This window comes from Antedon mediterranea, chromosome 10 (assembly GCF_964355755.1).
Source record: "Antedon mediterranea chromosome 10, ecAntMedi1.1, whole genome shotgun sequence".
Lineage (NCBI taxonomy): Eukaryota > Metazoa > Echinodermata > Crinoidea > Comatulida > Antedonidae > Antedon > Antedon mediterranea.
In genome coordinates, this window is record NC_092679.1 from 3,830,093 (window position 1) to 3,858,086 (window position 27,994).

General features: G+C 35.0%; 3 protein-coding genes across 8 annotated transcripts in view; 1 reads left to right on the forward strand and 2 right to left on the reverse strand.

Annotated features, from left to right (window-relative positions):
• Window positions 1-13,517, reverse strand: part of LOC140060328 (fermitin family homolog 2-like) — a 52,166-nt gene extending 38,649 nt beyond the window's left edge. The window contains exons 1-2 of the mRNA XM_072106482.1: window positions 13,370-13,517; window positions 12,408-12,680 (exon numbers count right to left, since the gene is read on the reverse strand). Of these exons, the coding sequence (XP_071962583.1) occupies window positions 12,408-12,567 (160 nt within the window). The 5' untranslated portion in view covers window positions 12,568-12,680; window positions 13,370-13,517. The remainder of the gene's footprint in view (window positions 1-12,407; window positions 12,681-13,369) is intronic.
• A 293-nt stretch (window positions 13,518-13,810) lies between these two features.
• LOC140060329 (uncharacterized) lies at window positions 13,811-22,522 on the reverse strand. 3 transcript variants are annotated; one of them, XM_072106483.1, is made up of 10 exons: window positions 22,332-22,522; window positions 21,203-21,544; window positions 19,941-20,219; window positions 19,070-19,204; window positions 18,665-18,802; window positions 17,007-17,132; window positions 16,460-16,633; window positions 15,444-15,779; window positions 14,766-15,059; window positions 13,811-14,443 (listed from the first exon to the last, which is right to left on the reverse strand). In XM_072106483.1, exons 1-10 carry the CDS (start codon window positions 22,396-22,398, stop codon window positions 14,349-14,351), a joined length of 1,986 nt encoding a protein of 661 aa, XP_071962584.1. In that variant the 5' UTR covers window positions 22,399-22,522; the 3' UTR covers window positions 13,811-14,348. The 3 variants fall into 3 exon arrangements, with proteins under 3 accessions (XP_071962584.1, XP_071962586.1, XP_071962585.1); XM_072106485.1 differs by having other exon boundaries at window positions 21,363-21,544; window positions 22,336-22,514; XM_072106484.1 differs by having other exon boundaries at window positions 21,363-21,544; window positions 22,332-22,514.
• On the forward strand, window positions 21,444-27,927 carry LOC140060330 (uncharacterized). Of its 4 annotated transcripts, none has more exons than XM_072106486.1 (9): window positions 21,444-21,568; window positions 23,836-23,979; window positions 24,073-24,154; window positions 24,425-24,556; window positions 25,072-25,235; window positions 25,697-25,866; window positions 26,024-26,124; window positions 26,328-26,367; window positions 26,643-27,927. In XM_072106486.1, exons 1-9 carry the CDS (start codon window positions 21,555-21,557, stop codon window positions 27,596-27,598), a joined length of 1,803 nt encoding a protein of 600 aa, XP_071962587.1. In that variant the 5' UTR covers window positions 21,444-21,554; the 3' UTR covers window positions 27,599-27,927. The 4 variants fall into 4 exon arrangements, with proteins under 4 accessions (XP_071962587.1, XP_071962588.1, XP_071962589.1 ...); XM_072106487.1 differs by lacking the exon at window positions 21,444-21,568 and adding an exon at window positions 22,965-23,042 and having other exon boundaries at window positions 26,643-27,926; XM_072106488.1 differs by lacking the exon at window positions 21,444-21,568 and adding an exon at window positions 22,970-23,001 and having other exon boundaries at window positions 26,643-27,926.
• Window positions 27,928-27,994: the final 67 nt, after the last annotated feature.

A 27,994-nucleotide genomic window follows, 5' to 3' on the forward strand; every position in this document is an offset into this window, starting at 1 on the left:
GAACTTTAACAAGATTTGTTAGCATACAGCAGTACATTCAAAACTAAAACATTTGGAATATATCAGTCTTTTTAAACATGTTTTTATTCAATACTATATTCAGAGGCACCTCACAAGGCACAGCCTCAGTCTTGAGGAACTTCTGCAACATAAAACAAATATGAGCTTAGCAAGAGAAGGTGGAAATATATAATTATAACAATATATATTATATATAACATCTTTTGGAATCAACCATATATTACCGAACACAGTTAAAATAAAATGATATTTTGCTTATTTGAAATGGTAGTTGATCCAAAAATTAAAATATTACATAAAAGTTGTCTTTCTATTAATAGCAATTATATTCAATATATCTTTTTTTTTTATTCAAGTTTCTTGAGAAATAAATGTATTCTATTTGTGACTGTTGACTCACCATAATTCTTGAAATCTCAAGCAATAATCTTGTCATCTTGATAATGCTTGCAATGTAGCAATGCCATTTTTATTTCCTTTTATCATCCAGAAAAATTTTTACGATTGTTAATCCCGTCTATTTTGCTACGTGCGCATATTACTTACCGTACTATAATAACTACTTGCATCTTTTTTTTAATTTGAAAATCACATCAAGTAGAGTCATACATAATAACAATGACTAAAAGTGTTTGTGACAAATGGATTTCATATGTCACCAATGTAAAGAGATTTTTCTCTATTAATTATTAAATATTGGTATTATTAATTAATAAAAATATTAAAACAGTCATAGCTTTCGCAAAGTATTGAGAATGAATATTGGTATATCATCTTATTTTTAATAACAATAATTGTTTTTTCTATGAAATAATATTCCATTGATGACATCAAGATTAATATCTACAAAGGTCAAAGGTCATTTTATTCGTCCAGCTTACAGGATTAAATAGCTTTACTGTATAGGATTACCAATATTTTAAAGCATTATTATATTAATTATAAATATTGCAATTAACGAACTTCGGCTAATCAGATTTAGCTAACAGCAGACTCGCATCGTCATCATTTTTGAAACCATGTCCAGAGTATCGTAAACTGTATACTTCATTTTCAGTTCTTGATATTAAAAACATATATAGTACAGTTTAAATAAAATTTTAAAATTAATTGCTGAAAACATGCAGAATTTCGTTCAGGGTTCCATTTCAGATAGATATTTTCTATCTACTTTAAAAGATGTATTTAGGTTAATAAGCACCATGTCTCATATACAATTTAATTTTCATGATACTTGATATGTTTCTTTTATTTACATATCATCATTTGGAATGTATAAAATAGAACAGAGTCAAGTCACTACAACTGAGAATGAAATCCCATCGCTAAGCAGCATCCTCATTTAAAATGCAACCCAGGAGGTGATTACCACAAGCTCAAACTCATTTTTACTCAGGCTAGGTTTTCAACACAACATATACTGCCTATTTAGGATGTGTAATAGGAAAACGGAATGCATGCCTGGGGCTTGAATAGCATTCCTTTATAATCTGATCATATCTCTTCTTACAGGATATCGACTACCTTGACCCTGCCAATGAAATTACTACTTGAAGAGTCATGTGACCACAGAAAACTATAGTCTGCTGCTGAAACAGAGCATGAATCTTGATTTTGTTCAAAATGTAGTTAGGATTACCTATAGGTCAAATAAAACAACCTTTTACTAGGGTTTTGATCAATGAATCCAAAATAACTGAACATTTAAAAAAATAAACTACTGTACTATTCTATTTTTAATACTAAAGGTTACAGTATCCGAGTCAAACTATTATAAATGAACCATAATACATGCATTTATTATGGAACATTGATATTGTCATCTATAATGTTGATCATTTTTATGAATGCATGATCAATACAGCATTTAAACACTTAATTCATTATGATGTTCTACTGTATTTAGAGTGGTTTGGCCTTGTTTTTAACCGAGATGTATTCGGACCATCAAATTGATGTTACTCATGGAAAGACCACTAACTCTAACCCTCTAACACCAGCATTGAGAAAGCTCCGGTCTTCATTTTGATGCTCCAAAGATATCTGCTGAAACTTTTGCAGAACCTAGTCTGAAAAAATGCTGTATCTAACCTTTCGTCACCGACACTACTTACTAGAGTTACTGTTGTAACTATGCTCTATACAATGCTTACAGAAAGATGAACCGAATCATATTCAAGTTTCTGTAGTGTAAATCCGCAGTATGTATGAAAATTGAAAAAACTTTGATAGTTATTAGTAGTATCAAAAAGGCTACAAACTGGTTAGCCTACCTGTATGTAGACTAGAATTTAATGAACTATTGAACCCCAAAATACTACCAATACACCTGTCTGCAAAAGACAGTTATAGTTTGGACATCATTTTTAGAAATTTACCACCTGGCTTAAGGTGTGACATGTGTTACTATAAAAAATCACTGTTGTGCTAATAATTCTCAGGTGAAAATCTAGATGCAAGATTTGATGTGTTAAGATAGTAGAGGGAATACTGTATATAGTATCTGCAACATAGACCCCATTTACACTTACGTTTGGGTCCAGGGCCGGTCCTGGGCCGGTTGCAAATATTTACCTTTTAGGCCGGCCCCAAAGCGTTTACACTAGCGACGCAGATTACTGGTCGTAAATAATTTTATCGGAAGTACCATTGCATGCTGGGATACGAAGTACAGTTTGTTTACATTTTTCTCTCTCGATCGTCAATTCAACTCTCCACGCGAACCGACCGTTTTATATTTATACTGTATTGTTGTTTTTTGTCCCATTAAAAACAAAATGAACCCCACTGTTTTATTTATAATATGGCTATATTTTATGTATATGCGAAACAAGCGGAGGAATACTTTATTGAAAGAAGATGTCGGAAAATAAATTTAACTATATTAATGAAGAAAACAAATTGTCGCCCGAAAAGGAGGAAGGTACGGTATGTACTGAGAATGTCGGATCGTCATAACAACAACCTCATAAAAAGGTCAAACGTTGTTCACGGTTCACTGCGTAAGCCGGCCCAAACGTAAAAGCCGCTCCTGAACCTACCTGGAGAGGTGGCCCAGATCTGCGTCCGGCCCAGGGCCGGCCTAACTTTTTGGAGTATTTACACTTATCAATTGCCGACCCAGGGCCGGCCTAAAACGTAAGTGTAAATGGGGTCATAGTAGTACCCTGTAGTAATTATTGACATTGGAAAATCCATTTACTACTACAATCCCAAACATAATCTTATTTCTTGGATGGGTGACTAATGACCCAATCAGAAGTACACCAGTCTACTACATATGACAGTTTCACTTTGATGGTCACCTCTTGATTGTTGGCACCTGGCAAAAATGTGTCAAAACACAAAAGATCTAGGCTATCTTTTATTTTGGTATACTAAACTGGTGATAAAATAGGTTGAGGTACTTTTTATTTAGAACTCCCTGAGTTTTTATGACCAAGAATGTCCGTTGGTACAGCAATTGTAATTTTAGTTTGGGATATTAACAATCATTACAATTTAAAACCTGCCATACAGTACCATAACTACCTACCAACTATATACAGTAGTATTGTGTACATGCCTGCCAAACATTAGACGACCCAAACATAGCAATCCTTACAAATAAAATTGTAGAACACAGTGATACAAGTTTTACAAATGTTTACTTACAGTATTGTCAATAACCTACAGTAGGTATTAATCTCTGTCTACACAATCAAATTCAAACTAGTTTGACAAAAAAAAATGTGATATGGTAGTAGTGATATGACATCATGTCCATCACATTTGTTTGTCACATAATGTTTCGATAGTGTAGACAGAGCTTTAGTTATGTACTGTACAGTATGCCATTAACTTACCCTAGAGTCACTTGACTTTTTAAAATAAAAATATAGGCACTATTTCATCTGGGAAATGGTGGCCAAAAGGAATTTCAAGCAAAATGAGCAAGTATATGTTACCCCTGCCTTTTCCCCTTTTTTGCCTCTGATATAAGCAGAGCATTGATTTTTTAATGTTTTAAACCATTTGAAAGATAAAATAACCACATTATTTACACCACACATAGAATGTTAGAAAAGGTTCAAGTCTAATCTGCATCAAGCAGCCTCCAAGGGGTCCAAGTACAGCTGCTGTTAAGAGTAATGTTATCACTTTATGAGAACCCTGGGATGCGATTACGAGTACAATATTACTAACAATCATCAGAAACATATCAAACCAATTCACATATTTTCTGCCTCAGAAAAGAAGAGGTTCTAGATGTGACCACCAGGTCAGAAACTGTGTTCAAATCAGAGTTTTGTTTTTCCTTGAATCTCTGGTGTCCGCAACTCCTTAACATTCTGAATGGATCTGCTTCCTTATCATATAGAATCTTTACAAGTTAGTTTTTCCCCCCAAAAAATGATATGAATGCATGCATGTGCTGTACTTTTAATTTACAACTAAGTTTTCCTTGTCAACAAGCTATAAATTTACATACTGGAAATTAGAGAAATAGAAATGGTAAAGAGATACTAGAATTTGGGTTATATTTTTTATTTTTAACAATAAAGGTGGACACATACTGTACAAATGATGTATAATGAAAATTACTTTATAGCTGTTACTGTTATATACTGTAACATACAGTAAAGTATACAGAAATAACTGTCAAGGAAAGAAGGGTGCAAAGATACCAACCAACGCTGGAAGAAACTGTTTTGATGAAGTTGGGACACATACAGTACTTTACAAATGATGTAACTAAAAATGACTAACAGTTAACAAATACTACACCAATGAGGTGTCAAGGGAAGCTGGGGGAAACTGTGTTGATGATTAATAGATACATGATGAACATTCCTTCTTTACTAACTACTATACAGCTTCTCAGACAAACTGGCTACCAGTCCTAGATATCAACACCCAATTTTTTGTAGTGTTTTCTACTCTAAGCATTTGAATTCTAAAGAAAACGTGTTGTACAAATAAGAAGAAATATTATTTATTCATACTCATCATAGTTTTGTTTATCTTAACAGCATTGATGCCTTTAATACTTTCAGTTTTAATTTCTTAAATTTGATTGACATTACTTTATTTGTTTGACAAGTCTCTTGAAAGGTGCAGATAGGTCAAACTACATGACAGACTTCAAAACTGACAGGTACTGTACCATTATATATGGTTCTATACTTATTTAAACATAACTCATTGGCACTATTCTCATGCCTTAAAGTTTAAAAATAAAATGTAATAATATACAGGAATTTCAAGACTAAACTTCGGGGAAACAAAAGAAAAATGCTTTGACGTGCAGAACTATTAAATACATCCTATAATACTGGAAAACCAATAGATGCTCTCACCTAAGGTTCAATAGAAATTCCTAATTTTCGAGTTATATCTCAATTTTCGAGGAGAAAGGCTGTTGTCGGTTTATCCAAGTAAGCTAGGCACAAAATAGACAACATAACTCCAAATACAATTGGAAGGAATCAGTTTTATACTACCTGTAAAAACAGTAGACAATCTATATTTGAAAATTATTGATAAAATGGCATGCAGAATTAATTACACTTTATTTTTTATTTTATTTATTTATTCAAATTCTCACAAAAATGTACAAACAAAGCAAGAAAAAGACAAAACATATAAAAAGAACAGAGTACATTCAGTGAAGGATGGGACCAACAGGTGGTAAACACCTCTTGGACGGTCCAATCCCAAATTGCACAATGAGTAAAAAAGTTAAAAACATTATAATAAATATTTTAATATAATAGTAATTTATAAATTTGTATAATTTAAGATAAAACTAAGTTGGTCGACATTTACAGCAGCGACAACAGGACAATAATGTAATTGTTAGAAAAAAAACCACAATAAATCAATGTATTCTCCCAGGAGACACAAATATAATGTTAATGACCATAGAAGTTCACCTACAAACAAACAGCTTAATTAAAATAAAATGTGACCTGAATAACAACCTAATTGGGGATTATTTTACCAAAACCATCCAGTTTATAGTAATCCCCTGAGGAACTTGATATGGTATTTCCCACCACATACAGCACTACTACCACAGATGACTGTTTAAATGGGAATAACTTAAAAAATGTCCAAAATTAGAAGAATTTGCTTTGTGTGTGGAAGCTGACAGAAAGCTACTGGGTAATTAAGACGTTCAAGGATAATTATCAATTTGGGAGAGTTTTCTGAAAAATATCTTTAAGGGCCTGTTTCTATAGAGCAGAGAATACGGTTTTGAATACCGTTCTTTTCAAGAACCGTTTTTTCTTGCCAGCAGAAATGGGTCCCCACAAAAAACCACAAAAAAGAACCGATCTTAAAAACGGTTTCAAAAACCCCAATTGATTGCGGTCTCGATCGCAAAGAACCGTTCTGAAACCGGTTTCCGCGGAGCAATTTTTAGCTGCAACACAATCGCGGTCTCAATTTGACCCCAAAAACTGAACTCTGCAGTCTGCTGCACTGGGATGATTGCGGTCATCTCGCAGTCAAACTCGCGCGATAGGACCTAGGCCTAAGTCATTTTTATTTCTCTAGATAGTGAGTATTTTATTTAACTAAAAAATGTTGACCGATGCCATTACGAGGTTCGTAAAAAATATGTGAAGGAAAGAAGATGAGGGGACTTGTCGGGAGTCGGAAGAAAGACTCACGTATAGGCCTACATGTTTTTAAGAATATTGTAAAGCGTGTGAAAAATAGACGAGTTCAACTTGACAATATCAGAGGGTGCGACGTACCTATACTTTAACCAAGGACCACAATAACGTTTCAGGTAATAATTCCCCTTCTATGATGAAATGGATGCTATTTCTTGGGGATCGCGCTATGCGAAAAAAAGTAAACATGACCACGATCAAATCGGGCTTCCGCCTAACGAACTGCATTGTGGTGTATATAATGACGTCATTCATAACGAACGCACATGGACGGAACCGGTTTTATTGGAGTAAAAATTGAGCTGCAACGCGATCTTTATTTATAAACAACAGCCGAAACCGGTTTCCAAAAAACCGTTCTTTTTTTATTTTTCAATAGAAACAGGCCCTAAAAGCTTTTCAATCTGTAGTCAGAATTTTAATTACCATCCTGATATTTTATTGAGGGAACTCCTTTGATGAGTCATCAGTAATAATTGGTGAGGAATATTGCAGGCAGCTGATTGTCAAGGATTCCTATTGTTAACCTTTTTAGTAGAAAAATGAAATTTGTATTATTTAAAATACACATTCATATCATTATCAGAATGACCTCTTTGTTTGAAAAAAAAAAAATGTTTTGTTTAAAATAATTTTTGCTCCATAATTTTGTAACGCAAATTTTAATTGTGTTAAAAATAGAATTTATCAATTAAATGCACATAAGTATATTTACTGATCTGACAGTAAAGCAACCAATTTAATTTTCTTAATATAAATATTTCATGGTGTCAGGTAATTGCAAAACTTCAGCAAACCTAAACATATAGCAAACCAACTAAAAAAGTGATTACCACCAGGATACGTTTGGGATGGCCTAAGTAATACTGTTAACTCTCTGGTAAATCTTTGAATGTGTAATGGGCCTACTGTGTAGAATAAGAATTATTTTTTTGGACCTCAAGAAAAGTCTACAGTAGGTTTACAGTCTGATATTGATATGGCGAACTGTACTATACTCCCTGTATGTGAGTCTGTCCTGTATAATAATATATCAAACTTATAAATTAATTATATACAGTACACATTTTTTTTATCTTTGCTATAAATACTGTATGAATAATCTTTGAGGTCAACAACCATACATAAATGTCACTCCTTTACTGAAACCCAGGGTGGTTGTATGATGATGTCACTGCATTCCTGCTAAACTGCAATATTTACATCAATGAGTAAAAATCCCAACTTCCTGAAATGGAACCCAGTGCTAAATTCACCTGGCTAAGACCACAACATAAATCAAATCAAAATTCCATCTTGTTTACTCATTTTTCTGTAGAAATATTATTACATCAACCTTTAAGTGTGTTCAACAATGTAAGACTGTACACACATATTTGTTTCCATGGAACATTAGAATACGAACAAACAATACTAAAGCCTTGTCTACACTATCAAACATTTATGTGACAAAAAAATGTATGTGCTCATATTACTGTATCGATATGATGTCATATCACTACCATGTTTGGAAATATCACTACTAAGTACTATATTTGATATACTGTAGTGTAGACAAGGCTTTAGTCTCAGTTGACCTTCCTATCCCCTTTCTGAAAAAACCAACCTTATCCTGTACGTAGTACAGAACAACTATCTGTATTCAAAAATTTATCCTGGCTTTATATTTTGTTCATAATACTTCACACAGATAATATTATAAATTAGTATTTTAATTTAATATTTTTAAGAAGTGTACTAAACTACAGTACTACCATGTAGCTGCTCCATGCTACTACTATTAAACTACAGTATTCAATGTGATCTCTACTACAGTAGAAATATTTGTTAATGTTACTGTAATTAATAACACTATAAAACAGAATAGGTATCCTTGTATAGTTTGTCAATCACATGATAAAAATATGGCTTAGTATTTTTAACTGTTAAGGTTATAGTCAATAAATTATGAAAGAGAGGATATCACAAGGTCTTATCATACTAGCAACTACAAGGACAATGAAGAATCTGAAAAGTACTGCACAGAGTATGTACAGTGTACAGTATGTACTGTACAGTACATACTGTATGGTATAATATAATACCACATTTATATAGCGACCTTTTCATGAGTAATCATGCTCAAAGGCGCTTTACAAGCATTATTATCCCAGTATTTTTTTGGGATCAAACACGTATGGAAACATACTCCCATAATGCAGCCGGTAACCAGGGCAAAGTTGTGTCTAGATCTACTGTACATGTATGTACTGTATGTACTGTACATGTATGTACTGTATGTACTGTACATGTATGTACTGTACATGTATGTACTGTACATGTATGTACTGTACATGTATGTACTGTACATGTATGTACTGTACATGTATGTACTGTACATGTATGTACTGTACATGTATGTACTGTACATGTATGTACTGTACAGTACATGTATGTACTGTACAGTACATGTATGTACTGTGCATGTATGTACTGTACGGTATGTACTGTACATGTATGTACTGTATGGTATGTACTGTATGGTATGTACTGTACAGTATGTACTTCCTAAAACTGTGAAGATCAGTATTTTAAATTACTATACCATACCATCTGCAGTATGCACAGTACAAAACTACTACAAAACCTACATTAAAACCATTTTCCTCCTTGTTGTAGTCTGTGTTTTTTTCTTGTGTTTACTTTTGATTGATTTTGCTAATATACTGTAACAAGGATTGATAATGCTACTGTAATTTGATAAAAGATCACAGGGCGTATTATTCAATCAATTTTCTTAACTATTTAAAAATTATTTTTTTTTATCAAAATGGTAAATTCGATTTATTATAAACTGAATTTTGACTAGTGATAAAATCCAACAGATAGAATCTGCTGGAGGTGCTTATTTTCTATGTTATTACATGCAAGGACATGGGTCATGGGTCGCATTCTTTGTGATTGTTCATGCATGAAAGCATAGAGAGCAAGGGAATCTCTGAGGTTTTTGATTCTACAGTCTAAATGAAGTTTACATTCCTATATAATTCCCCCTTTTAAATGACACAATAGATTCAAACAATTTAATACAAAAAAAAGTATTGGAAGATTAAGCGGATGACGCTTAAAATACTAAGAAATAAAAACATGACAAATACAGTGTACGTCAAGCTGAGAAGTAAAGTACTGATGAATGTCTAAGTTATGATGGTGTTACTGTACTCATTTCTGTGCAGTCGCTCCCTGGTTAAACCCAAGGGCCCAGAGCTTAAGGGGCCCCAGATCATGAGCCCTCCAATGCAAATACCCAACATCGGAGGGTTCCTTAAGGGGCCTTTTCCCCTGTGTTACACCAATGTTTCTATGCTCTATTTGCAGTGATTTGGCAAATACTTAATGACATGGCATTACTAAATGACCCTATGGTAATTATAATATTTTAGCAAATGTTTATAACATTGTACGAATATAATTGTAACCCTACAAGTATAATGGACTGGACCATAAAGGTCAGGACTATGTGTAATTATTGTTATGATTTATATCAGTATGCCAGTAAAGTAAAATATAAGATGTTTATACTATGTATACAGTATACTTAATGTAAGAAAAACTAAACATTACTAAAAACTATACTAGATAATATTACAATAGTAAGTTGGCAACTCCACACAGCAACTAAATTTTAATACAGTATTCTAATCTATGCATGAGGAAACAAACTTAGTTTTAACCTTGATAGAGAAAACAAAGATCATGTCCCAATACTTAAATAGCTTGACTGAATATTATATTACAGAATGACAGTATATCTGTAGTTTTTAGTCACACAATGAACTATCAATTCAACTCTGAACATTATAAATTCCGTTTTTTTCCCATTGCATAGTGAGTGAGCCAGTGCATAACTTTAACAGTAAATATCTCAGTACATTACTGTATAAACTATAATATAGTACAGTATCCATACAGTAAGGTACATATAGAGTTTCATAGTTTACCCTACAGGTGCTATAGCATCTTAATTCATTGTCTACAGTATGACTCGGTATAATAATTTTGACTCATCTACAGCAATGATTTACACTACATTTTTCTAAATCTTTTTTTTTGGTCAATTTTTTTTAAAAACATAGTATCTTGCCTCAAGATTTTACTAGCTATACAAATTGGACGACACTATTAAATTAAACCTTCAAATTAAGTCCTGTATTGTAAAATTAAAAAGGCCAGTTAATATACAATAATCTTTAATAATATTTAATCATGAAAATCGGATTATAACAGTAAAATGGGGAAATGCCACTACCTGACAGTACTACAATTTAATATTTATATCTCACTTTCTAAAAAAATATATTATACATTTACTGCATTAGCAAGAGGTCATGACCTTGTCATACAGGATATGCCTGTGCTTCATATGAAAAAATGGCCTAGTGGTAGGGTATACAGCAGATATACTGTACTCTATAAATAATACAGATGGTCTACAGTAGGCTTAATGCATTAAAAAAATAATACAGTTAGAGCACCAGAATCAGTGGACCGGTTTCATTTTGATCGACATTAAACGTAACATTACCTGTACATCTAGGAATAGATAATTCAAATTCATTACATTACAGTTTTAACTATTCAAATCTGTCGATATGATGTGAATGAATTATGTAAATTGCCTTAAAAAGCAGCAGAAACAGACAAAAATTGAAAATGATACTTTGCATTAAATATAAATTGTGACAAACACAAAAATAACTGGATTTAGATCTTTTCAATCTTTTTTAATGTAATTTGGATTATTATATAGACGACTTTGAATTTAAAAAGTAAAATGCTAAAAAATGTCATGTCAAAATAGGCTCAGTATATAATTATCATGCAGTTTTACTACAGTACTGTTAATAAACTAAAGTATGAAATTGTAGTACAGTGAAATACTTCTAGTTTAGAGTCATTATTCTGCTAATATATATGACTTTAATAATCTAGATCCTGTCCACACTTGACATGTGTTTTCTGCATTTACAAAATGCAGTATGTTAATAATGACTTGCTTGTTGATTAACATGTAATTACTGGAGACTGAAGGAATGCTGTACTAATCACTAGACAATTGACATTCATTACTGAGCCTTTGATAGTGGTAGTGGCAAACTTGAAATGGCTGTGGTAGGTACTGTATTAATGTGCAGTATTAAATATGGATGCTTGAGACTGGAATCCAAGTGGAGGATCTAGGATTTGATGTACTGCCTTTTGTATTTCGATTTTCTGTTGGATCCGCCTCTGGGAATGGTGGACATACTGTACAGCCAAGTTAAATGAATTACAGGCCAAAAAAACAAAATTTCATTTGGCAAACCCGTCTTTTCCTCTAAAAACACCTTGTGAATCCAAGCCATAGAGTAAAAGGTGGTTCGCAGGCCTTGTCATTTAAAATTGCAGTTTGCAACAAATATTCAGGTGTGCTGTATTGAGGGGTACTGTACTACTACTAGGTGTGCTGTTTCTCTTGTTACTGTACATAGAAATTGTGTGTTTTAAACCCCTCACCTAAAAGGCATTTTACTCAAGAGTGTGAAGTTTGTGAACACACTTGCACACCTCAAAAGTCAAGACCTACGCATTAGTGGGCTAAAAAAGTGTTTCTGGAACGAGTATAGAGAGATATTAACCACACATATAATCTTGTGAAATGCAACACATACATTTCATGTTTGTTAAGAAGATGTTACCTACCTGCAAACGTTTCAACAAGCCTCAGCATAATGCCACCAATATGAATATCACCAGTGACACGGAGGACACGTTCAACTTGTAAATCGGTGATGTAAATCGTAAGTTCCCATGATCCATCAGCGTACTTCCCGTCAGGAAGCTTGAACATGTGAGGGTCCATCGTTTGCTTTTGATCGATTTGATTAAATCCTAAATTTTATCTAGTAGGCCTATTAATATTCCGAATGTCTGTATGATTCTAGGCTACAGTATGTTTGTAGAAAATTTAAAAACCTGCAAAAAAAATATTAATTGTTAGGACAAACTGCTGAATTTTATTTTGATCACAATATAAATAAATTTCTGATATATTTTGTATGAAGCATTATGCTAGCTAAAATAAAAAAGATTAATTAAGAAACATCCCTCTACTACCAGACGACACACAATGCACGGCGATAGCAAACAAAGCTGGCTAAAGTAAAACCCATGTTGTACTCAATAAAGAATAATGTGTAAAAACGATACAATTAAAATACCATATTATATTACTGGAAGTAAGATAGGCCTATGATATACACAGATAATAAATAGCACAAGAAGAAGCATGATGATGGTGGTCGAGCGACGAGTTTACTTCGACGGGACTAGGCTAGCTAGGACCTAGGCTAGGTATCATTATTGTCATAATTAATTCTGATGAAAAAAATATGGTAGGCCTAAAGCCTATATATAGGCCTAATATGTTATAGGTCTACCTCTAGGTATGCACTAGCTAGGCCTAGAGTCAGTCTAGGCATAGGCCTAAGTTCTAACACAGACTTTTCTGGGTCCGGGAGCTAGGAGAGCTGGGGCTAGTTTTAGGCCCCTAGCTAGCCTAGCTACGCTAGGCCTAGCCTAAAACTGGGCCAGGCCTAGCCACAAATGGTTGTTGTTCAACACTTTATAATCAATTAATTATTATAAAACAAAACTATACTTACAGCGCTTATTGAGCATTTATGTCATTTCAAAATCACTACACAACATGTTGTTTATACTACTGTATCATAAATCGATAGAACTGTGTCCTTTTTGCAGACGACGATCTGCGGTCAAACAAAACGTAGCCCCTTCTAATTTTCATGCACGAAATAATAAAATAAGAGAGCAGAAAATGTACAGAAATCTCTCACCCAATTGGTGTACTCTTTATCCAATCAGACTCAGTAAAAATGTTGATGTTTCGGACCGGAAGTAGGTTCGCCTAACTAGACTCATGTTCAGACGTTTTAAGGTGTACTCTCTTTGATTGAAAAAAGTCGACCTTGCTCGACCTACCAAAATACAACCAGGCGGCGTTGTGTGGTGTGTGTGAAAGAAATTTGAATAGGATTACATATTTTATGTAATAATTATTATAATTTAACTTTAATGATTGCTGAACTATTTTATCATTATATACAGAAAAACACAATATTTATTATATTGCCGTGAGTGAAATAAATATCGCCAAGTTAATAACTTGGCCAACATAATTAAATTGTTCTTTGTCTTATTTAAAAAATGTTTAAATGTTTCTTTCTACCAAATTGGGTGTGTAGGCCTATTCAAACAGCTTCTCAAATCTTTTCAACTAACATTTTGCTGAAATATTTTATTCCACTCCTCTCACGTTGTAAATACCGCATATTATAATATTATGAATAATGCCCTTTTACAACATGCAAGTCAGTCACTTTATTGTGATTACCATAACACCTGTGGACCATATTTATCAGTATTTTCAAAAATTATATATCAATTACAATTTCACTTGCATATTTAAAAAATATTTAAATAATGGGCTTAACATAACATATTATCAGTCAGTCAATAATGAAAGTTTAAATATTTTTTATAATTATTCTCAAACTTATTTTCAGAGTTCCTTTTGTTGTTGAATAGATGCCTACTTATAAATTCGGTCCGATATATATAACTTTATGTAGTGGGCCTATACGATATCGTCATCATTACCACAACTAAAAACAACGGCGTAAGCATGTATACATAAGCTACTTCAGAAACCGGTGAATCTGAAAAATATAATATATATATAAAGATAAAAACAAATGTGTACTCCATTAGAAGCAGAAATGGAGAACAAATCCACAAGAAGAAAGAAATCGCACTTTTGATATTCTCCATAAAATTTCACTTGCAATGCTGTAAAAAGTTTGCTTTGTACGTTTTTTTCCTGGTTTGGTGTAGTGTAACGATTTAATAATATAAAACTATGAGAATCTATAAGAATGAGAAACTATACTGCTAGCAAGGCTAGCCTTGCTGCTAGCCTCATGTTTAGCTATATGTAATCAAAATTGTATTCCAAATGAAACACTGTTCTATACAACTTACGCTTTATTGTTTGAACTGTTTTCTGAACTTGTGGACCAAAATTACCGTTCGACATGGCTCGCAAGTATATCTCATATTTTCTCTTTGGTACCACATCCGTTACCTCCAACGAGGTTCCATTAATAGTGATAGTCATACTATTGGTAGTTTCAGAGCTTACAAGTTTTACTAAGGTGTATGTGACTTGATACTGTATGGTACATCCGCGAAGGTCATACCAGGCATGATGGTCCCAATTTATTTCCAATTTGTTCAAATATTCACCAACTGTTAGACCTGAAACATTTTTAAGCTCTAAAAATATGAAATAAAAGCTTGCATCAGTTGTCAATACAATTGAGTTGGTTCCCACATGGACACAAAGCAAGTGGGTATCACACACACACGTGAGTTGAACAATCACAAGCGACAGTTCGGATGATCCATCGTGTTTTGATGATTGGTCAAATTATGTTGGACGCCTCTGCGTTACGTCCTCAACGGAAACCGAGACAATCAATCATAATCGTAACATTAACACCAAGCTCTCAATTCCATTATGCAACAATTTGGTTAAAAGGCCAAATCATTGAATTAATCGGATAATTATCTGGATAACCAGGGAAGAGTAATGGTGTAATCTCACTTCATCTCAATAACTATGTTTTTTATGTACAAAAAGTTCACAAAGTGAAATACCTGGGCATGTAATCTCTGTGTAAGCAGATGGGGATGGAACACCAGGTACTATGCTATTTTCCACCGTACGATAGACTACAACATTTATTTCATACAGGACTGAGAACATGTTCAATTGAATCGTAAGTTGAATGTCAGTTGTGTTGACTATGGTTGACAACGTAGTTCCAACTTCAGTGATTTTTAATCCGTAGCAGGGTTGCTCCCCTAGATTTCCGTAATCGTGACCAAACATCCACTGCGACCAGTACACCGTTAAATTGTAAAATAACGGGGACATACTACTAGATTGCGTGGCATCAGAAAATTTCGGGGCATCGTATAACGCTGGAAGTGCTGAAAGAATCAATAACATCAGGGCAATTCCAAATAAAAAGACACATTTTGATATATTTCAAGTTCACGATTTTCTGTTTCGGAAAATTATCAAACATCAAATTCACAACATTATTTCTGTCTCTTTATTTGGCTTTATTATTTATCTGTAATTATTCTGTGGATCTCATGGTATTATGACTATACATTTTGTTGTAAATTATGGTTAGTTCTGTACAGTGCACGTTATTATGGTTATCATTATTATGACTAGTAAAATAAATATTATTGTTGATTGAATATGGTTCACAAGAAACTTCACAAGAATATAATGCGGAGTAATCATATTCCGATCCGAATAATAATGTCTATATATACAGTAATGATGTCTTTATGTTAATCGGATAAGTTTTGTTAAAGATATATTAAAGAAATATTGACAAAACAAAGCTTTCCTGAAAAAACTGTAATTTAAAGGGGGAAAAATAGTCTAATAGTCGATGAATTTTTGGTTGAATTTAACCATTTATTTCGTCTTTTTACAAGGGAATGTTTTTTTTGTACAGAAGAAAAAAAATGTCCTATTAAAAGTTTTTTTTAAAATAAACTACATTTTTCAGGTTTTAGGGGGACAATACATCTTTAACTTGCCCTATATCTATTCCTTTAATGTTATAACATACAAATCTGTGGACTACTACCTATTTGACAATCGGCCCCACCCCATCCATCTGCACAAGGATCACCTTGACATGAACCAGTAGATCGTGAACATTGTTTTTCGGGTTTGCAGTGGCATTTCTTGTCACATCCCGCACCGAAAAAATTCTTCAGTTTCAAGCTAATTTTCGAACAGTGGTAACTCCATTTAAGTACTGCAATTAAGAAATTACTAAATTATTCAGAATTTTCGATCAAAAAATTGTCGTCTCTACATACGAACTAGACAGTGATAGCATGCATTAAAATTACTCAATACAGCAGACTCCAGCTATCTAGATGACTGTCCGTGTAAGTTAAGACATGCACCAGCAGTTGCATAATATAGAGTGGGATGCAGATGGGATAATTAAGAAGGCCTGCATAGTCAGGCATACAGTACTACTACAAGTAGGAGTATTGAATAGTAGGCCTAGATAGAAGTAATGTTCTGTAGCCGTCTTATCCATCTTTACTACTGTGCGGTGTTTATCATACGTATTGTGGATATCTTAAGGTAGTACGTCTCCGACTATGTACTATACTTACCTAAACATCGACTTCCAGAAAATGCATTGTTACATTGGCCACTGCATCCATGATATGGATCCCATGAGTAGTAGTTACAGTGACTAGGCATAGTGCAGCTTGGACCATAATATGGATAGTTGCAAGCTGTCAAGTATAAAAATAAAATGGTGTTGAAACAAGGCAATCTAACAACAGGACTCTGAGATCAGATCAGATACAGTAGGCCTACCAAGAATCAGGTTAAAATATACAAATAATTAATGTTTATGATTTCAATGGTGAGAAGATTTCAAAAGTTGAAAAATTGACTGCTCTATAACTCAGCCTCGCCTTGTTAAATGGGAGCACCTCATGAAATCTAATTAATACAAAACATTAATTATTGTTTTATAACACACCTACGTTATTCAATCCATTGTAAATCATTGACGTATGCTAGGAAAGCTAGGCCATTAAAAAGGGCAGTGTTCCAAATTTAGACGCAGAGTAGAACAGTTATAGACACAGCAAGTTGATTTCCAAACGCAATCAGTCAACAACGTCGCAATCAGTCAACAACGTGGCATGGCAAAAATTCTTTAAATGTTTACACAACTCAAAAAAACAAACGTGCATTTATCACCATTTTTTTCCCATTAGATAGGGCTAATTCCAAATGACATAATTGGCGAATTGACCAATAAAATTGCAAGAATACAATCAGGTGTGTTATAAAGGCCTATAATAATAATAACAATTGTTTGTATATATAGCGCCTAACCAAAATAAATTTTCTCTAAATTGCTACTACCACAAGGCTCGATCTAGGTAGAAATTACGTCATTTCATATGCTATGCGAAAGAGATGGGTTTGGAAGATGTCAATAGAGTTGGCATTCTAGATTGATTGTGGAAGAATATTCCAAAGAATGACCTGTGCAAGAGAATGACCAGTCAGCAAGTGTATGTCAGCATGTTCTTGGTTGGAATAGTCGAGACAAAGATATAGGAGGCAAATGATAAAAGATATTGCGGTGATTGTTGTGAGCATGATAATCTTGAATTCTATGCATTGTTTAACCGGCAGCCAATGTAATGGAACAAGATCTGAGCTGATTGGATCGTATTTGCGTTTTTTAACTAGAATGAGTCGAGCAGCAGCAGTATGTTAAATGTTCTGAAGTTGGATGAGCAGAGTTTTATTAATCCCTGATAATAAACTGATCAACACATCAACGGGTAGATCACGTCCTCTTCGAACGAACAGGAATTATACATTTTGATATACATGGTTTATAGCATATTATTATATGTACATAATTATGTAACTAAAGCTTACTCCCCACTCAACCCAAATGGGTAAGCGCAACGCAAGGTTGATGACAAGTGACGGTTCAGATAGCCTGCGGATAGTCAAGCGCTTATGATTGGTCTTTTTATGTTCCATTGGTATTAAGTATTGACAACACTTCTTTTTCTTGCTGGCATTGCTCCCATTCTAACTCCCCACCCAAATACGGTAACTCATACAAAAAAGTCTTTGCTAGACCAAACTCAACACTGTTACCAGGAACTATATATACAACAAGACAGTTCAAATAGCAAACTTCGTCCGTCCCAATTAATGATCAAAAGAGGGCAGGGCTAGCTAACGAGTGATGATACCATGAGCTAATTAAATATCGGAAAAGACTTACCGAAGTCACATGTTTCGGACATGTAGCCAGAACCACATTGACATCGTTGTGGACTAGGCGGACAGAGATAGTAGCCAGAACAATCAACGCCAGAACAAACTTGGGTACAACTCTGTCCAAACTTATTTTTAGCACAAGCTAGATTAGAATTTCAATACAAAAAAAAACTATTTATAAAGATAAATTAAGTGTTGTAGTACGAGAAATAAAGTGGTGAGGTGGTTGCAAGAAAAGGGAACAATCTGTTTGCTTATCAGATGGTTGTCAAAGACCTCCCTGTGAAAAAGTGGTCAGGTTAACTTTACCACCCGAACTGGTTACACATAATCAATAACATTTGATTGGTCAAATTATTTAATTAATTTGAAACGATAAAGTTGAGGAAATCAGTGATTATATATTTACGAATTTCACAATTTTCTCCCCTATATCCACTTGCACAGATGCATAACCCCGTCATGGGATCACATTCACCACTATGATGACAAATAGGGCAGTCATCAAGACAATCTGGAAATCCATATTTTGCTTTAGGGCAAACTAAAAAAATAAAATCATTTACATTTGTTATATTTTAATTGGGAACTTTCGTTGTCAACATAGAGATTCGTTGAGTACTTTTTGTATTTGAATGGTAAATTGTGAACAGATTGTACTCGACAGAAAATCATGCGAATAGAAAACGTTAATAAACAACACAATCCGAAAATACTCTGTTAAAATAGGTACTTAATGACTGAAAAACTATACTCAACAATCATTCGGAAACACATTCTATAAAGCTCTGTCTACACTATCAAACTTTATGTGACAAACAAATGTGATGCTCATATATGGACATGATTAATTTATTTTTATTCAGTTCAAAACAAACAGCGATGAAACCGCCACTAACAGGTTGATGATGTCATATCACTACAATATTTGGGCATATCACTACCATTATTTTGTCTCACAATGAATCACGTGTCACGATTTGCTCAATTGGAAAACTGCTTTCTTAAGTTAGATCTTTGTGTCAAAAAGGAAAAACGTTTAAAATACTAATTTTGTTTAAAACGGAATTCATCACAGTATTGTCGAGAAGGAAAATATTAATACACATACACTGACGATTTAGATTCGCGCTAATAAATTAACCAAGTGGAAAACATAAATATATATAAAGTAGGCACATACAGTAGGCTATTGGAAATGAAAATACATTTTTAAAACAAAACATGTTTATTAATATTATTATTATTATCAGAAACCACTAATTAACCGTTAAATGTACCTCGAACAATAACTTGAAATGTTGTGCGTTCATATTCCTGCTTGCCATGCTGAATAAGATCATAAACTCCAGAATCTTCTAATCTAGTTCTTTTCACTTCCTTTGTAAAATTGCCAGCCCATTCAGGTCTCCACTCTGTTCGATTGTGTCGCCATTTAAGAGTATTGGTGGGAAACGGTGGGCACTGGTAACAATATCCTTCCACCGTTTCTAATGTGAAGTCATCCCCTATGCTCGCTGTTATAATTCTATCATCGCCTACCATATAAAACACCGTCACTAAATAAATGTTAAAAAGACAAAATTATTGTATCACAAATGTTAAGGCGGGGCAAGGTGTACAGTAAGCAGTTTTTGGATAAATTAAAGGATAGCTCCGGGGGATTAAAATATTTAGTTAAAAGCCTTTGCAACAACATTGATCACTTATCATCATTTCTACATGCTATCAGAACCCATGTCAACTCTCAACTAATCTTTCTCTGTGGCAGTTACCTGCAGAACCAATGGATCATCGCTCAAGTTTTTCGACTTTACGGAGAACAAAAACCTGTTTGCGAAATAACATAACGCTTTTCGGGATTGTGCCTCATGAACATATACTTTAACATGAAAATTAATACAGAGAATGTCATTCGCGAATTTGTCTCTGAATTGAAATAATTCCTCCTCTGAGTTTACAGCCTCTCCTCTCTACCCAAATCAACAAACAACGAACAAACAAGCAAGAAAAAAAGTGTTTAGGCTATCTGTGGCAGCCTGGAATATTAAAATGTTCTGTATTAATGAAAATGAGAGTTGTTTTTTGTTTTCTTTGTTGCAGTTTATTAGTGTTAACATTGTCATATTTGTGTGCGTAAACTGATTCAAATGATCTAGATTACCCTAGACCGCCAAAGGTTCCAGGGGCTTCGCCACCCGGGGGACCCCAAACAAGGGCCCTTTGCGGCCCACTGCCCCCCGCCCATGGTTGCTCGCAAAATACTCACATATTGGTTGACCCCCCCCCCCCCCCCACCTATATTTCTTTGCTGGCTGTGCCCCTGATCACCTTTGTTCGTTTTTTACAGAAGTGAATAACTTTCAAAACTCCAAAATGCAATATTAAAAATCTAATTTAATAATCTTTTTGGGGGACAATCTACGATAGGCCTAGATATACAAAATAAATAATAAACAAATTCTTCCATTGAAACATTGGAATGAAATACTGTAACTATGAATGTGTTTATTTTTGTTTTGTAAAATACATTGCAACTTACTGCCGGGAAAAATAAAATCAATAATATATTTGGACTCTTCCAGTTTTCCATTAACAGTGGCAGTTGTCCGAATAAAAAGACCACCATATATAGATGGGTCAGGTTCATATTTGGGTCTTCTTTTAAAAGTGTAAGATGATCCATCATATACACAACTTACAAGTGGTGCGTCAGTGTAGGAACTATGGCAACCTTCGATTTCAAATGGGCTACCAGCTGGATGGTGATTGAAGCCTAACCACACCTTTGAAGCGGCAAGTGGATTGGTAACAATTATGAAGGCATTAGATTGAACATGAATTATTCCTAGTGGTTGAGTATAAACTGTAACATCCAGATTTTCTGTAAAATAATGAAAACGGAATAGTAAGTAGGCCTATTGATCTTAATAATTATAATATGCCTATACTATATTAATTAGGTCTAGGCCCTACCTATGCGTTAACAATATTAATGGTGTTCCAATACAATAAATAGTCAACTTTCTCTCAATTTCCATCTAGGCCTAGGCCTAGTGAGTCCTAGGCTAGATTTCACACTTATTTTACTGTCCTAGCCTAGGCATATATGGTATGCATTTATCAACGCAAATCCAATCAAAGGGACATGTCTGCTGGTTGGCAAACTTTTTTGCAACTCCAGTCTGACGAACTTCGGAAAACTGCAGAAAACAAGTTTGCAGAAGTCCGAGTTTGCTAACCTGTTCACGAGAGGGAGAGGCATATAGGCCAAGCATATTAAAATATTAATATAGTATAGCATATAGCCTAGGCTCTAGGTATAGGCCTAGCCTAGGGCCTAGCTATAGCCTACTTCTACTACGCCTAGCTACCTAGGCCTATATATAGGCTAGGCCTAGCCTAGCCTAGTAGAGTATCTGCACTACCTACTAGCCTAGGCGCCCAGGCTAGCTACTAGGCCTAGGGCCTAGCTATAGCCTACTTCTACTACGCCTAGCTACCTATATATAGGCTAGGCCTAGCCTAGCCTAGTAGAGTATCTGCACTACCTAGGCCTAGCTAGGCCTAGGGCTAGCTAGGCCCTATATATCCCTATAAATTGGATAGCCTAGCCTAGCTAGGCTAGCCTAGGCCTACTAGGCCTAGGCTAGTTTTAATATTTAGCCTACCTACTAATACAAAAGTTGCTAAATGCATTATGAACAGTTTTAAGCTCATGTTATTGTTGCACAACATTCTGTCCAGGAGAGGAGGCGGCAGAGATGATACAATTAAACTCTGGTCTGGTTGCTATCACTATTTATCACTGATCAGCTATATCATCAATCTTTGCCTAATTCATTCATCATCATTTAAATGAATGCGCATCGTCGCGCGCATCATCACCGTATCTCTTGCGCGCGCGCGTGTACACTAGTTTTAGGTACGCGTGCACATTATTCTTTCAAACTGCTATATGTTTTTGTTTGAAGCAAAACGATAAGTTAATTGTTTATCTCCAAATGGAATACAGTAGTACTCTCATTCAAAACAAGGTCCACGTACGTATATGTGGTTTGCGCGCTACAAGTTATTCTAACATATCGAACCAACACGTGCACAGAGAGAGAGCTGCATGGAGGAAAATGTACAGAATAAATATCTCTCATCACCCATTGGTGTACTCTTTATCCAATCAGATTCAGTAAAAATGTTGCTGTATTGGACCGGAAGTAGGTCCGCATAACTAGACTCATGTTCAGACGTTTTAAGGTGTACAGTACTCTCTTTGATTGAAAAAGTGGACTTGCTCGTCGACCTACCAAAAATACAACCAGGCAGCGTTGTCGATCGTCGTGTGTAAGAAATTAAATTTTTTTATAATTTTACATTATTTATATGTAAGTATGAATAGAATTACATATTTTATGTAATAATTAAATAATTATTTCTTAAACTTTTTTTGAATCCTCAAACCATTCATTCAGATGTGTACCGAGCCTACATTTTAGCCTTACTTATTAGAGAGCTAGGCTAGCCTAGCTAGGCGAATTTTAGCCGGCCTAGGCTAGGCCTAGCTAGGCCTAGCCTAACTAAAAGGCTAGCTACTGCTAGGTAGGCCTAGGCCCAGCCAGGCTAGCTAGGCTAAGAAGTACCATCACTGCTAGGCACGTAGTAGCAGGCCGGTGCTACTGTACTTTCGCACCTAAAACTGGGCATAAGAAGACTTCACGGTCACACAGACACACCAATAATGTCAATGTTGGGTAAGCTTGAGAGAGAGAGAGAGTAGCACCATGGCATGGCCATTCATTGGAATTACTTCCGAAAGAGAAACTTGTCACAAATTGAGTCCAAATTCTTTTTACAAACAAATTTGTGTTGAGGGATGGGGAAGAGGATAGGTACAAAGATGACTAATTTTTTAATATATTCTTTATCCACTCAGTAACAAAATATGTTTTCATGTTTTATAGGCCTAAAAAATAATATGCCACTAAATACAGTAAAAAGTTTGCAATTTAATATCTTGTTAGAACTGTCAGCTATCGAAAATACGAACCAACTTTATATACTATCGAGTAAACATTCTAGAAGTAGCATGCGATATACCAAATTTTGTCTTATGCAAATTTATATATAGATGAAAAATGAATGTTTACTCACAATTAATACATTATTGTTGGTTTACAGCTTCAAAATGCCTTACTGGTTGTACGATAAAGATGAACTTGTCAACACCCCATCCACTAAAGATTCCATTGATCCAAATACAGAGGCCAGATACCGCAGAGAAGGGGCACGCTTTATCATTGAAGTTGGAACAGAGCTTGGACTGTATCCTTTTTTAATAATAATTTTCTCTAATATTATAATCTATTCTGGTGTAATTATTTTTTTCAGTTATTTTTCATGATAAATACTTTTCAGTCGCTTTGACACTATGGCTTCTGGTGTAGTTTACTATCACCGTTTCTATATGATTCATTCTTTCAAAGAGTTTCCAAGATTTGTAAGTATAAGCCAATTACAGTGTGGGTGTTTCTCTCAAGAAATCCACCACCACCACTCAAGCCCGTAGCCAGAATTTGACAGGGAGGGTTTTGTTTTTCCACAACAGGAGCATAAATCATGATAAACTAGGCTATTAAGGCCTAAACTAATTTATATTTTAGAAGAAAAAAAGAGGTTTGTTCAAACCTTTAACCCACAACCCACCTTTTTACAAACTTACAACTGCACAGTCTATAAACAAAAATGTATTTATTTATATTTCATATAGGTAACAGGATCGGCATGCTTGTTTTTGGCTGGCAAAGTGGAAGAGACACCAAAGAAATGCAAAGATATTATACGAGTTGCCCGTACACAAATACCAGAAGCCCACTGGGCCTTCTTTGGTGATGACCCAAGAGTATGTATATACAATTTAATTTATTTCTGTTCAATTTGACTGTTACTTACTTACTTAGTCCGAGACATACCCAAACTTATTGACTAGTTCCTTCATCTGCCATTGTGACCCCAAGTTCATTTCTGCATACCAGTATCCGTATCTAGTACATCAGTGTATGTGAGTGCTGGTCTTCCTTGTCTTGCAAGTCCATGGCTTTGGCTGCCACAGCAGAACATCTGCAATGATTTATTGTTTATTAATGTCCTGCAAATGTCAGTCTGCTTTATATACAATGCTCAAAACAGTAAAGTAGAAAAGATTACATAAGTAGCGCTTTATGTAACAATGTAATACAAAACAGTCTTGATAGATAAAACTCTAGTTGGGTTCCTTTCTTCTGACTCTACATATATATACTTTTATTTATAAATATATTCCCTTTTCAATCCCAAAATTGGATACACACTGCAGCTACAGAGTAGTTTAATAAAGATTGCTCCATTTCAAATAGTCTTTTTATCATTATTTTTTAGGAGGAGATAATGACATACGAGAGGATATTATTACAATCTCTAAAGTTTGATCTGCAAATTGATCATCCCTACTCGTACCTTCTGAAGCATGCAAAGACATTTAAAGGAGAGAAAGACAAGATACAGAAACTGGTGCAAATGGCGTGGACCTTTGTCAATGATAGGTAAGAGAGCTTGTAAAGCGCTTAAAGCCTCCTAAGCTCTTCATATTATTGCATGAAATGCTATATAAGAATGACATTATTATGTATTAGCCCGGTCATTTTTGGATCAAACACATGTGGAAACCTACTCCCATAGTATTGCAGCGAGAAATCAGTGCAGTTGTGACTGACCTATACCAGGTATCCATTTGTACACCTGGGTAGACAGAGGCAAACGTAAGGACAGTCTCTTGCCTAGGATACAAGCAATGCGACGAGCATTAGATTCAAACTCGCGACTGCATTTATTTACACTACCTTTTATAATTTATCTGATATTTACAACGCGCTCAGCCTCGTTCTAATGTTTTTGAGAATAGATTTTAACTGTGTCGACATTAAAGAATGAAATGTGGTATAATAAGGTAGTTCAAAGTTACAGCAGAATAAAATTAACATATGCGATACTTACTTATTTTCAGCTTGTGTACAACATTGTGTCTTGAATGGGAGCCTGAAATAATCTCTATAGCATTTCTGTACCTTGCTGGCAGGCTATCAAAAAGCGACCTGTTGGATTGGACCTGTAAAAATTCACGTATAAAATGGTGGGAAAACTTGAATGAAGAGGTCACCATTGACATGCTAGAAGGTAAATAAATAAAAAATAATGAAAAAAAATTTGTTGTGTTTAGTAGCTGGGGAATGATTATTTCATTTTGAATCTTGCTCTTGGTGGAAAATGGTTTTTTTTCCTTTGTGGTTTAAATTTTACCGTCAAAGTATTCAAAATGTTTACCTTGTTACAGAGATTTGTCACCGGTTACTTGATTTGTATGCTAGTGGTCAGCAGGAGAAGAAAGGCATCCCTCAACCAACGCCTACTAAAGTGTCAAAAAGACAAAGATCAGTAAGTCCATCTTGACCTCATTAATGGTAGAAATTAGATTAGATTTCTTCTAAAATTATAAAAACTGAAAATTAAAGTGAATCACAGTTTCACGACCTATCCAGGTTGTATCATCAGGAATTGTGAGGTTTGTTCAGCGACGAGGTCAAGGAGTTACTAATGTTTACTAATGTTGGCTAATTTTTCCCCTTTTTTTTAAACAGAAAACTCCCCCTGTAGGTGAGACTGAAATACAATCAGCAGGTAAGAGAATTTGTGTGTTTGAGTGTGTATTATTGATACACAATGGTATACAATTCATTTTAGTATTTACCAAGTCATATCTAGACACATCAAACCGTGTGAAATGCAATTAAAGATTGAGAATTTTAAAAATTCCAATGGCTTTCCAAACTAATTAGTCATGAGAATAATATTGTACCATAAAACAGTTTGAACCTATGATGTAAGCAAGTATTTTAACCACCAAGCTACAGTGTAAACAAGGATTATAATTTTGAAATATTGTTTTCTTTTAGAACCGGTTGCTAAAGCATCAAAGCCATCAACCCCAGTAGTAGAATCCAAACCAGCCCCTGCTCCTGCTGATGTACTGGCCAATGTAAGGCCTACAGTTGACCAACCAGACTGGACAAAGCAGCATACACCACCTCCAACTCTGGCACCACAAGTTGTACTGCCACCCCCAACTACGACGACATCCTACCCTCAAATGGGTGTACCACCAGTAAACTACACAGCACCGCCTCCTGTACAACCACCATATAGCAATCCGTACACGGCACCCCCTCCAGCAGTCCAACAGCCTTACAACCCAGCTTATACGCCTAGTCAACCAGGATATCAACAGCCGCACCAGCAACCGCCACCACAACAACCGCCACCACAGCAGCCGCCACCACAGCAGCTGCCACCACAGCAACCCCCACCGGTTCAGAATACACAATATGGTTCCTACAGCTCGCAACCGTACTATGGAAGTAATCCGACTCAGTCGACGCAACCGCCTCAATCTTATAACCAACCAAATACCTACAATCAGAACTATCCAAACCATAGAACACCGCCAGCTGCGTATTCTGGACCGCCTCCAGCTCAAAGACCGCCAGTGGCTAATATGAATACCCCTCCACCAAACATGAACGTGCCACCACCTGCACCACCAGGTGGACACAGGCATGGCATGCATCCACCCAACATGAGTGTACCGCCCCCTCCGCTGAGGAATGCGCCACCACCAGCTGTTCCTCGACAGATGGGGGGTCCTACTCCATCAAACTATACTGGATATCCGCCACAGGATAAGCCAAGAGACTATCCTCCATCACAATACAGCAATTACGGTCATCCACCTCCTTCTCTACCACACCCTGCTAGGCCACCACACCCACATAATATAGGTGGTTCACCTGCTCCCGGTTTGCCTACTATCAGGATAACAGGGAGGCCAGGCCTACACGGAAACAACAGATGAACGTAGCATGCATTAGTGTCAATTCAGGATTTCTAGGACAAAGCATGCCTTCTGTATATGAAGGAAATATTGGCGATACACATTAAATATTGACATCTATACAATTGACAGTTCCGCGATTGTTGACTATGAAATTGACTATGAAATTGTTTATACAATTTGAAATTAAATGCAGTACAGTAATTACTATACAATTTGGAAAATGGATAAATATACTGGATTTAAATATATTATGTAAGACAAGTATAATCAATTTTCATGGTTACTTAATCTTGTACTGCCATAACTTAAATGTGTACAAATAAAACCACCAGTTTATGGTGTTAAAAGACAATGTTCTGTAATTTTGTTTACAAATATTTAAGGAAAGAATGCATGATGAAAGTGTTGGATATT